Genomic DNA, 14,769 nt, shown 5'->3' with positions numbered 1-14,769 from the left:
CTTGACAAGGAAGTTAATTTTCAACTATTGACGTATTACTCAAGATTATCGGCGGTTTGGCTTTTCCCCCCTCTCTTTTACCTCGGTTATACCGAGTATAACATCGCCTCAAGTGACGCTTTCCCAATCTCCCAAAGTCAACTTTTTAAAATATATTAATTTGTGCAAAATCCATAAATTTTGTTTTCAAGCAAACAATTTTGTAAATTAAATTATATAGCTAATCAATACGTATCTGATATTTGATATAAACTGAATTTACTTTGGATGCTTTTGAAAAAGAAATTGACAATTCATCTCCAAAGTAGGAGAAAGGAAAGACCGGGAAAGAGAGGTAGAGTTTATAGGTATTATCCCCCCATAAGGGACAGTAACAGAAGTTAAGCCCCGATCATCCGTATAAGGATGCCTCGGGGTGCCAGATAACTGAGACAGCTCTGTTCTTGCCACCAGCAAGATCGAGTGACATTTTCTATGATTGATTTACCTCACGAATAAGAACTACTCAAGAAAAGAAAGCAAAAATACTACACCTGGGGAAGATTCTTGAAGAGAGAAAAAAGGAAGAAGAAAAACTATCGCGGCCTTGATATTGATAAATTAAGCCTGGAGTTAAGCAACAATCTAATTTGTAAACTGTCTTTAATTACTTTCTCAAGTTATACCCCAGAGTAACAGATCAAAAACACAATCAATGATTTTATTTTTTCTTTACTCAGATTTAATAAATATTTGTGACACCACTTTCAATATGATGGGTAAACTGAAGAAGTCGAGCCGGGGAAAATATTTCTTGAAATTGAAAAAAGCAAAGACTCTCCCTCTTATTCAATTACTAATGATTTGAGGGGGACATCATTCCTGTCAAGAGTTGTCAATTTTTTTGCCCATTTTCCTTTTTTCCCCATAAAACTTCCAGTTTTATCTCTGACGAAATATGAAAAAAAAGTTTCAAATTCTATTCGCTTGATATATGTCACTGAATGACATTAAACAAGGAATTTGGATAGACATATTTTGAGATGGCTGTTAATTTTTCAGTAATGTATAAGTTCGTATTTGCTTTCCATTAATGGTTCAATTAAATAGCAGCTTCATCGGACGGACGGTATATGTAGCTAGTATTCCTTTGAACACATCTAGCGAGGAACAGAATGGGACTTGATGGATGGAAAAAAAAAAAATTGATATCGATCATAAAAATCAAAATATATTGAAACATCCTGGTGTAAGATACTCGCCTCTCTATAATCTAGAAATGCTCTCTTAAGGTTAAATCGATGATGGTGTCGGCTTCTCATTCCAGGTCTAAACATCTTCATTTAATCTATTGTTTACTTAATTTGACAAATCCATCCTAATACCCCGACACCCCCACCATTATTTAAAAAAATATTATTTCGTCAACTCGACGGGGCGCACAAAGCTATATTCCACTACCACATTTTGCGGAATAAAATTGTCAAGCCTTACAAACATATTGAATGTGGAAAGCTGTCTAAAACACCAACATTATCGCAATATTACACAAAGTTGAAGGATACTATTTAAAGCAAATCCTGACTTTTTATACCGGTGTTTTTTTTGCACCGCTATTTGGGTAGTAATATCAGTACCTGCAAATAATGTCTCCCCCCCCCCTCCCCCTTCGCACACATACACAATCCATACCCATCCATCGATCGGGAGCGTAGTCAAGCTTCGTGGTGTGAGGGGGAAAGTCAACTTTTTGTACCCATTTCCCCCAATTTTTCCTGTAAAGGTTAAAGCCCCCTGTTGTACCCCCAGTAACGCCTTCAAATGTTAGCGGGGTGGGGAGGAGAGGACACGAATTAGGCTTACATCTGTTCTGGGGAGAGGTTTCCCCTCCACTTTGAGTAACAATTTGTTTGGTAAGGAGCATGAATGAAAACGGTGCCACCAATTTCCCAAATTTTAACTACATTTTGTGTAGTACAACTCTTAATCTTGCCAATGTATACGACTTGACGTGCGTGGATTTTTTTTTGGCCGTCCCCGTTTCGTCAACGAAATTTCTGTGGGAAAGTGGGCACTCTCCCCCTGCCCCCTGTGGCTACGCCACCCCTTCCGAGAAATCATGGATCAGCCATTGCATTTAGAAACCCCATATTTACAGATTTGGATTCCCGCCCGGACACGAACACACCTTTTCTTTACGTTTTTTGCACACTACATCACAGTGACCTGTTTCTAAAATGTTTTGAAACTCCCCAAACAGTTTCGCGAGTTTGCGCGCCAACATTTCTTACCGAACTTCCGCGTGCGTGTTTCTAAATCTTTGTTCCTTCCAAATAATCATATTACATTACTTTGCTTGATTTTTAGTTTGTTAATTAAGAGAGCAACGCCAAACGATCATAAACGTATTTGTTGTATTGACCACCGTTCAAAGAAGATCGGGAATAGTAAACAACGATGGGTAATTGTTCATATGTTTCATCATTTATAGTCGGTTTTTAGTATCTATTTAAAGCATTCTGCAAATTTTCCCCTACTCTTTTTTTTCCATTCTTCCTTTTCTTTGCATAACTATTTATGAAATGTTTCACAAAGCTACCTAGACTCTGTGAAAGATACTTCAATATCATTGGGCGAGACAAATCACGTCATGTGACGTAGTAAACGCTGCATGCCCTTAAAGTTAGACAGATCAAACTACTGCAAATGTTTACAGTTATCAATCGTGAACGTATCCTTTATTCCTACACACTAAATTTAACCATTTCATTGTACTGCCTCCAATGAGGGCAGCACGCGACTATTTACATTCCTTACTTGATTTGAGATGAATGAGTTCTTATGTTACTATTTATGAATCATGGAAAACTGACGGGAAATTTTAGACAATGGAGAAGAGCAAGAAATTTAGGGCTAGAACAGGTGGTGGTGATCCCTACATGGCCATTTCTTTGCTGGGGTGGGGAGTGGTGGGGGCGCCAGTCAGAAACCACAGTACCTTGCATACAGTGTAACCAGGAATCACACCCCAGTTTTCATTCGATACAACCAAGAAAGCAGCATGGAATGGAATTCATGAGAAATTCGGCTTTTCATATGTACAGTTGAATGAGAGGTAAACAAGTCTTAACTATGTTTGAATACTACAGCTTTTTGCGATTTGTTGCCAATTTCGTGCCATTGTTCCCAATCCTACAGATGATAAATTTTTATAAGCTCGCAATTGACCACACTAAGACAACCTGTTACATTTTATCATCCTAAAATAACTCATTTTGGCGATTAGTAAAAGAAAATGTTTGATTCAAATAATTTTGTTTCCACTGCAATTTATCACCTACCAAATCCATTCAGATATCCTTCTTTTCTCTCTTCTTTACTTATGTCATCATGAAAAGAAGTTAGCTAAGACTACAAAATCAAGCTAAGTAACAGCAATGTTACAACATTTTACTATGGAACACACTTGAAACAAATGGTACCATAGAATTAAAACAAAAGAATAAAGCTGTTATAAGGAATGACAACTTAACACTTGAACCTTCATTGGCCTGTCTCCATTGTTTTACTTATGTAATCACATTCAAGAGAAAGATTGTTTTATGTTTCCAAAGAAGAGTAGACCATCTCCCCCCCCCCCCCCCCAAATAAAAAATCTATGAACCTATGTTTTTAATTCACTCATTATATTTCCTTCTTCATGAGGATTCTACAAAATTGTTTTTCTTTCAGTTGTAGAAAGTGCTTAACTCTAATGAAGGAATTTGATCAGATTGCTACATTTGTATGTATTGTATTTGAAATGTAACATACCTACTTCATATTTACTTTACTTTGCCTCCATTACTTACTTTTAATAATGAAATTTGTAAAAAGCCCAAAAGGTTTATGTCTTGAGTTTTAATCATAAGGAAAACTAAAACTATCCAGAAATCTATGATGTCATGTTTGTAGTTCACTCAGTACCTAATTATCTTTTCCCATCTTAAAGGAGTGTCATGATAACCTTACAGTTTCTTTTTTTTATTCATTAGTTGAACTGTTGAAGTCGCTGATATCATCATGCTGAAGGTTAACATATAACCCCTGTATGGTTTGTTTCAAGTACGGCAGTATGGTCAGACCATTTGAGATTTAATCACAAACTTGTCAAACTTTATACTTTAAATTACTAAGGCCCTTATCTATATGATTTCATTCTTTAGACTGTCATCAGAATGGATGAGATCTGATGACATGAGTATGAAAGATCTGTTGTTGCAAAGATTTCATTCTTTCCAGTGTAATCGGACTGAGCAGGGATCTGATCACAACAGTGTTAGTTTTATGTGACATGCTCACCAAAGATACCAAAAATATAAAGATCCTTGTACGGTTTTCAAGCTTTGCAATGTAACACTGATCTGATCACAACGGTATGAATTATTTGACCTACTTATCCAACATCATGAAATCCTTGCGTGGTTTTCAAGCTTTTCACTTTGATCGGACTGAGTGAGATCTGATTACAATGGTACACCTACTTATCAAACATTATGTAATCCTTGCATGGTTTCAAGCTTTTCACTTTGATTGAATTCAATTGAATTCAATTTATTGTCCACAATCGGAAATTTGGCTTACACAGGGCGTAAACGGCAAAAAACCCACAATACTATGAGTATCAAGAGACTGAGATACACCTACAGTACAACAAACATATACAGCAAATCCTACAAATAAGAAACTTATCTTCTCATTTGTGAATTAAATACATGGATAGAATTAGGCACAAATGAGTATCTGTCGCGGGCCCTAAATGTACGTGGTGGGCATAAACGCAGTCCAGAGCGATTGTGAATGTAGTGCTCAAACAACGGGTGTTTTGGTTTGTTTCACTTTAATGCAGACACTCTCATGATACACGCACTCTAACGAAGGTAAGTGAGCACCGATTACCCGCTGAACAACTTTCCTAAATTGCTCAAGCATCTTCACATCGATTCTTGTAACATTGGCAAAGAAACAAATTATGTTATATATCAAAACACTTTGAATGAGGGATTTATAGAACAAGGTCATGATTGTTTATCCACTCTAAGGTTCCTCAATTTTCTCAAGAAATACAGCCTCTGATTTGCTTTCTTATGTACAATTGTGGCATTACTAGACCGTCAATTTTGTTCCTCAGCATGTCCCTATGTACTTATATTTATCTACTCGTTCTACTTGTTCCCCATGAACATAGATGGGAGCGTAAGTTACTGGCTTGCGACGGAAATCTATAATCAGTTCCTTAGTTTTGGTCACATTAAGTTGTAACAAATGATCATCACACCACTGGACAAACCTTGCAATCGTAGTGGCGTATGAGTCAATGGTATCTGACAGGTAACCAGTAATGACAGTATCATCCGCATATTTGATATTTGCATGGTTTCAAGCTTTTCACTTTGTTAGGACTGATTGAGATCTGATCACAACGGTATGAACTATTTGACCTACTTCTCAAACATCATGAAATCTTAGCATGGTTTTCAAGCTTTTCACTTTGATCAGACTGAGTGTGATCTGATCACAACGGTATGAATTATTTCACCTACTTATCCCACGACAGTTTTTTAGATTTAGTTTGTGTTACAATTAAAATTACTTTCATATTTTTTGTACTGTAGATGGTTGAGCTGAGATCTGGTGAAGTGAGTATCGAGTATGAACGTTACTTGCTATGGTTTTCATTTCTTTACAGAGTAATCAGATTGAAAAGAGATCTGAACGCAACATCATGATCAATGTGACCTACCTACCAACAATATGAGATCACTGTGTGGTTTTCAAGCTTTACCCTGTCATCAGACTGGATGAGATTTGATCACATAAATTGGAATTACATGATCTACTTACCACATCTATGAGATCTTTCAATCTTTGTACTGCAATCGGACTGACAAGAGCAGCGGCACAACCACAAACACTTCTGTCCCGCCCCCCCTGGTATAAAATCAAGAGGGGCTCAGCCTCCCTCCGACTCCCCCCCCCCCCATCAGCAAGTAAAACATAACAAAATTTAAATATGATTGTACAATACATAAAATACAACATGTATTTGACATAGACCCTAGAAACTTGTAAAAATAAATTCAAGTTGAAAAAAATTTAGCACCATTGTGAATCTATACACCCTACAGTTTTACAAGCTTTCTCAAAGGACAAGATATACACCTTCACTTAGGCCAATCCTCTGTATGACATAAAATCTAAGCGCAACCACCCCCCCATATTTCCTCCCCCCCCCAGGAGCCCAAAACATGCCGGTGCTGACCCTGGACAAAAGATCAATCCTGTATGGAATACTGACATGTTTTACAAACAATATAAAGCAAACATACATAATCTCCAAGGTTTGCTCCACAAGTAAGCATGATCTGATAAAATTGAGATGATATACTGACAAACTTACCAACAAGATGAGATCCTTGTACGGTTTCAAGGGGTTGCTGTGTTCTTTGTCTTTCCTGTGAGCTAACACAAACAAGCCATTGGTTCGTTCTTCTCCAGATAGTTTTAACCTGTCATGCATTCGCATAAACTCCTCCTCCGTCTGAATCAACGAAACCAGAGAGGTCATCGGGTTGGGTTTCAACCCTCTGCTTCGCTCCCAAACCCTTCGAAATGTAGAAATGCTAGCTGCTGGAGGTAGACCTGAAATATTTAGAATATAATAAAGATACATCTACTGAAACCAGGCCTTGAAATTTGGGCTGTTTAATGGCTAAATGCCGGAGAAGTTTGCCGTTTGTAAGATGTAAGAAGAAAAACAAGCTCTTTTTCTGCCAGAGGACATAAAGGGCATAAACAAATGTTAAGTTGGTTAACAATCGTCAGTCAAAGAATCGTCATCCCTAACAATAGCCCTTGTATTACTTATTATTATCAGCAAATATTATTAGGCTGCTGCTCCCATAGGTATGTACAGTGACTGATGTGTGTTGTAATAAAGTGATATTCTAATGAGAACATGATTTTAGCCATTTGCATAAATTGCAGTTTTTCACAAGTGGCTATTTGTGAAATTCTAGCCCTGGAAATTCAGAATCATTTTTTTGTTTTAATACAATCTTTGATGTTCCCACTCACAGACAATCCAAACTGAGGATTCATTTCAGCAATTTTGAGAAGGTTCAATCAGTTAATACATCAAGTTACATCAAAAAGAGTTGAGACTAATTAGAAAAAAAATTAAACCAAATGAACAGATGTGTTTATTTGTTGATACACAGAATGTAATTGGATCTGATTGGACGGTCTCCTGTGATTAACATTTTTGAATGCTGTACCACAAGCATACAATACCTGCTCAACCTTCATTACGGTTGCTGCTAGAATTGCAATCAAAACACTGTCCGCCTTCAAACACAAACTACTGTTACCACTGACTTATTTATATAAAGTGTAAGATTACCTGAAATAGACGAGAAAATAATATTTGCTTCTGCTCAAATAATGTGAGTTTAGTGAGCTCCATTTCAGACCAGTTAGACATCTATCATATTGTATTTATTAATATAAATAATTAATTACAATATTAATCTGGGTACACTAACCTATATATGGGAATAATTCAATGTCATGCATAGTCTCAATCAGGCTAGCTGAATGATTTCCGGTCAATATCTTCTTCAGTTCTATCCATATTCTCTCTCCAGATATTTGAGCTAGTCCGGCCGAATGCTCACGGATAGCCTGCAGTGTCTTCTGGCAGTGGGCATTGGGCTCTTGGGCAATGCGGCCATAGAATCTTTTGTAAAATATTAGAAAAAGGAAAAAAATCTCGTACTTAATGAACTAGAGAAAATGAGGGAAGGATTTGGAGCAAAAGCTGTTTGGTTGTCAACATGGCAAGTGAAATATCACTGACCACAATCAATGTAACAATGTTTAGTTCTACAATACATCAAGCATCCTTGTCATATTTGGGTCATTATCCATGCTAGAATGTTGTTCCATACAGTCTGCAATTCAGACACAACTGCATTCTTTGGACTCATAGGTTTTACAGAGAAAAAATTTCTCATAATTTACAAAAAGAAGAAAAAAAAACTTGGTTGTCCTACCTAAAATATCGAAGGATACGAAGATAATCCTCGCAAATCCTGGATTCAGCGTTTCCAACAAAAGCAACTTTTCTCTGAGCCAGGTCCTCCCTGCCATGGAAATAGTCGTATAGAGTCCCTTCCAAACCTGAAAAATGTTGATAGAGATCAGACAGTTTGCAACAAGAGCAGGATTCAGTGAAAAGAGATACAGGATTCAAGCAAGGGAACAGTGATACAGGATTCAGGCAAGGGAACAGAGATACAGGATTGAAGCAAGTGAACAGAGATACAGTTTTCAGGTAAGTGAACAGAGATACAGGATTCAGGTAAGTGAACAGAGATACAGGATTCAGGCAAGTGAACAGAGATACAAGATTCAGGTAAGTGAACAGAGATACAGGATTCAGGTAAGTGAACAGAGATACAGGATTCAGGTAAGTGAACAGAGATACAGGATTCAGGTAAGTGAACAGAGATACAGGATTCAGATAAGTGAACAGAGATACAGGATTCAGGCAAGTGAACAGAGATACAGGATTCAGGTAAGTGAACAGAGATACAGGATTGAAGCAAAGGAACAGATACAGGATTCAGGCAAGGGAGCAGAGATACAGGATTCAAGTAAGTGAACAGAGATACAGGATTCAGGTAAGGAACAGAGATACAGGATTCAGGTAAGTGAACAGGGGTACAAGATTCAGGCAAGTGAACAGAGATACAGGATTCAGGTAAGTGAACAGAGATACAGGATTCAGGTAAGTGAACAGAGATAATAAGTACAGTAAATGCTGACAGATATCATCTGACTTGTGACGCTGTCCGGGTAGTACTGAATGGTACATGGACTGAATAACAGTTCAACAAAGAACACAAGGTTCTATGGCATCCTCCTGGCACCTCCTGCCCACCCACTTCCCCATCAGTAGTTCATGAGGGAACAGAGTTGGTAATTGTAGGACTTTCTTATTTCATCATCAGTCAATGGTCCAAAAGAACAATTATTTTTTTTCTCCAGGTTAGTGAAATATGGGATTGTAATAAGATTTGAGTGAAAAAAATAGAAAGAAAAAAAAAACACCCAGTACTCATCCTCACCAAGAAACATTGAATTGATGGTCAAATCTCTTCTTTCTGCATCCAGCTTCCAATCCTTTGTAAATTCAACTTCTGCATGTCTCCCGTCTGTGACCTTATCGATTCTCAAAGTTGTGATCTCATAGTTGATCTTGTTATTGATTCGCGCTGTCACCGTTCCATGCTCCTCTCCCTTTTTATTCAGCATCCGTATTCCTTCTCGGTTGAACATTTCTACCATCTGTACGGGAGTTGCGTTGGTCGCAAAGTCCAGATCATCGGGCTGTTTCTGCATAAAATGTGAAAAGATATATATATATATATATATGAAATTTGAAATAAATAAGTATATACAGTATATAAATAAAATTAAGGAACAATAGCTTTGGTAATGTAAGTTAAACATGTATGGTGTTCTGATATTACAAGTATACTGTAAGTATGGACAATACAGTTCAAAGGAGCATCTTAGCTTATTTAAAGCATAAAAAGAGTTAAACTTGACATGGTATATACATATGTTAACACCACCATCAATCATCAATTTTCCATATTTTAACAGGGTATTTGTAAATCAGATTTCTTCTCTTCAAATCATACGCAGTCTTTAAACTGTATGTAGCATGCAATGAAGAGTAGAAGGCAAACCCTCTGCCCACATCCTCCCCCTTCCCTGCCCATCTCCAACAGCATCCATTGTCTACATGGGTTTGCAAAATTTCTTCAACCACTGAAAATTGTGAAATATCATTATCGATGGTTTCATTCCTGTTACCTGTAATAATAAGTCTCTAACGGGACCACCAGCTAACCTCAGTTCATAGTTGTTTTGTTGGAAAACTTCTCTAAGCTGAGATAATTCTGGGGTAAACAAATTTCTAAATTCTGGCGTATCCAGCTTCATAGTTGAGACAGGTACTTCACTCTCTGTTGAACTCATTGGTCGCAGTAGTCTTACAGTCACGTGTTTTCCCGTAGAGTTGAGACTATGTCCTGTGATGATACTTGCAACTGTCTTGGAGGCTAGGAGACATCTAGCATAAAATGGAAACATAGGTCTAATGGAGAAACATAAAAAGAAATTGTATCAAATTGATAAAATCACACAATCATTTCTGCAGCTCGTCTATTAAATATAAAGACAATGTTTATGAACTTTAGAGAGCAAAAGTTTTCTTGATATACATAGGATAATACACGTAGGAAATGAAAGTTTTCTGAAGAATTACATTATAAAGTGACCTTAGTATTGAAGAAAATAGCAGAGGTGTTTTTGCTCCAGATGTTGGTTTTTTGTATGATTGAGATTTTCAAAGTCAAACAGATCAAGGATATAGAAAAATAGGCAAAAGTACCAAGAATTATCAGCACTTCATTCTGGAAAACAGGCAGTGGTGGTATAGTATAATTTGGGAGGTTTTATTCTTTCTGTAAAAAGCTGGCTTCCAGAATGAGAATAACAGAAGGTACTTGTTCTACTCCCATGTTACCAATGTTTTTGCTGAGGGGAGGGGGGTTAGAGGATTATCAATTTTGCAGTTTAAGGGAATGTTTCCTTCACATGTTGGGAAATACAATAGTCCATTTCTGCCTGTTCTGACAGATCGGAACTCTTCATTTGGCAGCAAGGCAAATGAGGAATTTGCTAGCTCTTACTTGCATTTCCTCACTCCTCTGGCAGCTGAAGCAGAAGATGGAAAACAACTTTGTTTTTGTTAATGTGCCCACAATCTCTCAGTCCGATCCTCCCACAACAATATTCCTCTTCCTGAAAGCTTTGACATTACAAGAGTAGGGGTTAATGAATTGTTATTGTGGTTGATCTTTATTTTCCTGACAACATGCAGTTTATTGCTTTGGATAGAAATCATGGTAAGTACTGTAATTTCAAGTTTCGAAATTCCTCATTGGGCTACCAGTTCTCAATCGTCTTTGCTTCCAAGAAAGCGCTCTTATAAATTGAAAAGCTAGAAAAATTAACCGAAACACTCATCTTATTGATCATATGTATTTTTATACATTATCAAGGGTACAAATTCTGTTCTCTGAACTCAGATCGTATATGTTACTGCTGTGCGAAAAGTGACTGGCACATAACTATTCACCTTGCTGTTATCCAAAGAGACCCCCATGGCCCTGTGTGATGATAAATGCACTACGTTTTGAGAGGGGGGGGGGGGTCATGATCTAAGCACAGAATATTTAACAGTACTGCGAGTTGCACACATTAAAATGCCACAGACTGTCACAAGTTTCTAACAGTAACAAACTGGTATGACTCAGCCTAACTATACAACTTGTTATGCTGTTGTCTGCGACTGCACAATATATTTTCTCGAAAATGGTTCAATCCAAACTAAGAGTTAAGTAGGCTAAACATATTGCTACCTAATCTTAGTCTAGCACATACATCGGCGTACACATAAATCTTTATCATCTATAATCGACTATAGATAGCATAAATCACGATGTACATAGGCCTATGTCGTTGAGTCTAGTACTAGTACTAATATTCGTATGTTGATATTAGTTCTGCGAAATAAGTTAATTTTGCTGTCCCTGTGCTCTTATTAGAGGCATCCAACAACATTTAACATTACACTCAAGATAATTAAGTCTAGTTGTAACATACCTCATTCCAACGTTAAAATCCGAGAGAATACCCTGTCCCTTGTCACTTTAGCATTATAGGCTAAGCTGTGCATTTCATTCAGTCTCATGTACAGTCGTCTGTAACTATGGAACGCCAAAAGGACCACAGGTGGCTCTACTACTCTAAACAGGAGGTGCTACTACCCTTAAAGGGTGTGAAGACTCGCGCAAAAAGAAACGTCTAATGCCGGCAATCCGACCTAGTTTCGAATGAGGTGTAACAGAAGTGTTAGACACCACCATCGATCCCAGAAAATACACACACATAGCTTGCTACCATCGGTAATTAGACACTAGTGTACAGTCAGTACATGCAGCTGCGGTCAATACCCACAGCACAGTGTACAAACAATACAGCGATGGACATCTCAGGTCCAGCTAAAGATAACAAGGTAGCACGTTTCATTACTGTGCTGTCTGCATTTTGTAGCGACACGAACAAAACGTCACTTGCAAGCAACGGAAAGTTAACTTTTTCAGAGATGGCTGCACGCGGTTTGGGGCGAGTCTTCAATGCCTTTAATAGGAGGTGCTAAACAGGGGATGCTACTACTCTTATTAGGAGGTGCTACGACTCTAATATGGAACGCCAAAAGGACCACAGGTGGCGATACTACTCTAAACAGGAGGTGCTACTACCATAAAGAGGAGGCGCTACTACTTACCCTAAACAGGGGGTGCTACTACTCTTATTAGGAGGTGCTACTACTCTAAACAGGAGGTGCTACTACTCTAAACAGGAGGTGCTACTACTCCTAAGTGACGATGCTACTGTAAAAAGGTAAATTAGTGGCGCTACTACCCTAAACGGAAGGTGCTACTACTCCAAATTTGAGTCGCTACTACTCAATAACCAAGGCGTGTGTCCAAAACAATATGCACAGAGGTGTCATCATGAAATTCAATCTCCGTGCCGCGTGTAGTTTTTGCATATGCAAACCACATCCCTTTCAGACAAGACCAACCAATAGCAAGTCATCTTTATGTGTTTCGAGGAGGACAGTTTTACTACAAGAGTCTTCAGCTTTCAATCTCTATGGTTTGGACACGTTTTACTCCTGATGCGCGCTTAAACGTAGGGAGTAGACTTAGGCTACGCGTCTAGGCACGATGCAGTATATATCTCGAGCGTACTCACGCACGCATTTACAAATTACAGGCTAGACCCGGCCCGGACGCGAAATTGAACCGCGTCAAAAAACTGCGACTTCCCCATCTCCGGCACCATTTTGAACACGCTATCATCGTGTCGCGCTTTACCGCCGTTCTAACCCTGTGTGGCACAGCCATTTTGGAAATTCAAAAGCCCGTCAATTAAGCCAAGTTTTTACACAGAACTGGACCAGGCCAGGCACAATATTGCACTTTGTAGCCTAGTTGTATAATTATTTGCTATCCCCATTTATAAAGGATTCCAATGAGATCCGACGATACTGGATTGGATGAGACGGTATACAAGGGAAGTATGGTCATATTACTGGAAGGAAAAGGACAAACTGACAATAGTTTATTGGAAGAGCGCCTCCCCTTAACTTGTCAGTTTATTACGCCTTTTGTGCGGTACGTGCGATACGTGAGTTGTAAGTTCTGCGTTTATGGTAGGCCGCATGGGAAATAATTGCTGAATTATGTCCGACATAAATACGAATTATGTACCACATAAATACGAATTATGTCGGACATAAATCGACCAATCAGGTGAGCGCATCTCGATGCTTATTTATGCGGTACATTCATCGTATTTATGTACCGCATAATTCCGAATTATGGACCGCATAAATACGATTTCGTTCGGTGGGTTGCAGTTTGTGTGTTGTGGGTTGCTTGTGCGTTCGGTGTGTTCAATGTGTTGTTGATGTTTGTTTTACCGGTTACAGAATTTATCAAGAGAGAGTAGTCTCGGCAAACGAGGCACGTAGGAAGCTCTTTTATCACCGTCCTGAGTAGTAGGTCTAAGGGATGGGTGTCGATATACTATAGGGCCTTATAATTAAAGATCATTAGATGTAATCTGTGCTATATTTTGCAACTGTTGAAGTAAACTTGTGTTCAATAATTTTTTTTTTTTTTTTTTTGGGGGGGGGGGGGTAGTTTGTCCGGTATTTACGTTTTAATTAGGATGGATAAAAAGTTAAGCTACAGGCTTACAAAATATGGAAATTAACCATTAACCCCCCCCCCCCCCCCCTCCCCTTTTAACCGTCCACCAACAACCTCGCCGGCATACTCACCCGACAAAACTGGACAGTGTGACGAGTTGACCTACGTAGCTTATGTCAAGTTGACCGTGTGTCGGGGTGACGGTTTGGTCGAGTTGGAATGTGTCGCAACTACCCATCACCGCCTTTCGTTCATGTGCATGGCAAGGTAATAGCCGTCCATTTGTTAGGGAGAATTGGTCTTTGCAATGTTACATTTTCAAATTGCAACTCTATGCCCGTAATATCTAACTAAACTTTCCAAACACCGTCATTGATGTGAATCTATATGTTGCAACTTTCTTAAAGGAGACACAAGCCCATAGATTTGCGGAGGCATGGCGTAACCCCCTTCCAAAAAGGTACACCCATATCAAAATCTGTCTTGGGTGGGGGGGGGGGGTAACAATAGTGTCCCCCTCCCACCTACCTTTGATATCCTATATGCACGCCAGTGATAACCATTCCGGTTAGGCGACAATGAGAGATACAGTACTGCATTAAAGTTACATAAAAATATTAATAAAGTCTTATGAGACTGAAAACTCATCTCTTTACCCAGTAATTCATTGTCTATATTTGTTAGTGCTTTTTTATCCATGGTTATTGCCTTTTGTGTGCTATTTTACTTTTTATCATTCGGTCATATGCTTCTTTAGCTGTGTGTTTGACTTGTATTCTTTTTGTATTTTTTGACCTTTTTATTTGTAAAGCGCCCTGAGACTTCTGTTACGGGCGCTTAATAAGAACTGTTTATTATTATTATTATTATGTGAACCATATATAAACGT

At 38.4% G+C, this 14,769-nt stretch overlaps 1 protein-coding gene across 4 annotated transcripts in view; it reads right to left on the bottom strand.

Annotated features, from left to right (window-relative positions):
- The window catches only part of LOC139967669 (CCA tRNA nucleotidyltransferase 1, mitochondrial-like), a 74,320-nt gene extending 62,044 nt beyond the window's left edge, over positions 1 to 12,276 (bottom strand). For 2 of the 4 annotated variants that reach the window (XM_071971658.1, XM_071971659.1), the window contains exons 1-6: positions 11,761 to 12,275; positions 9,904 to 10,186; positions 9,150 to 9,417; positions 8,073 to 8,199; positions 7,563 to 7,756; positions 6,419 to 6,660 (exon numbers count right to left, since the gene is read on the bottom strand). In XM_071971658.1, coding sequence (XP_071827759.1) covers positions 6,419 to 6,660; positions 7,563 to 7,756; positions 8,073 to 8,199; positions 9,150 to 9,417; positions 9,904 to 10,186; positions 11,761 to 11,765 — 1,119 coding nt within the window. In that variant the 5' untranslated portion in view covers positions 11,766 to 12,275. Of the gene's footprint in view, positions 1 to 6,418; positions 6,661 to 7,562; positions 7,757 to 8,072; positions 8,200 to 9,149; positions 9,418 to 9,903; positions 10,187 to 11,760 lie in introns of all 4 variants that reach the window. The other 2 variants (XM_071971656.1, XM_071971657.1) reach the window with 2 other exon arrangements.
- Between the last annotated feature and the right edge of the window lie 2,493 nt (positions 12,277 to 14,769).

The sequence above is a fragment of the Apostichopus japonicus genome, chromosome 5 (assembly GCF_037975245.1).
Source record: "Apostichopus japonicus isolate 1M-3 chromosome 5, ASM3797524v1, whole genome shotgun sequence".
NCBI classification, from domain to species: Eukaryota; Metazoa; Echinodermata; class Holothuroidea; order Aspidochirotida; family Stichopodidae; genus Apostichopus; species Apostichopus japonicus.
The sequence above is the reverse complement of the archived record's forward strand: the minus strand, read 5'-3'. Positions and strand labels throughout refer to the sequence as shown.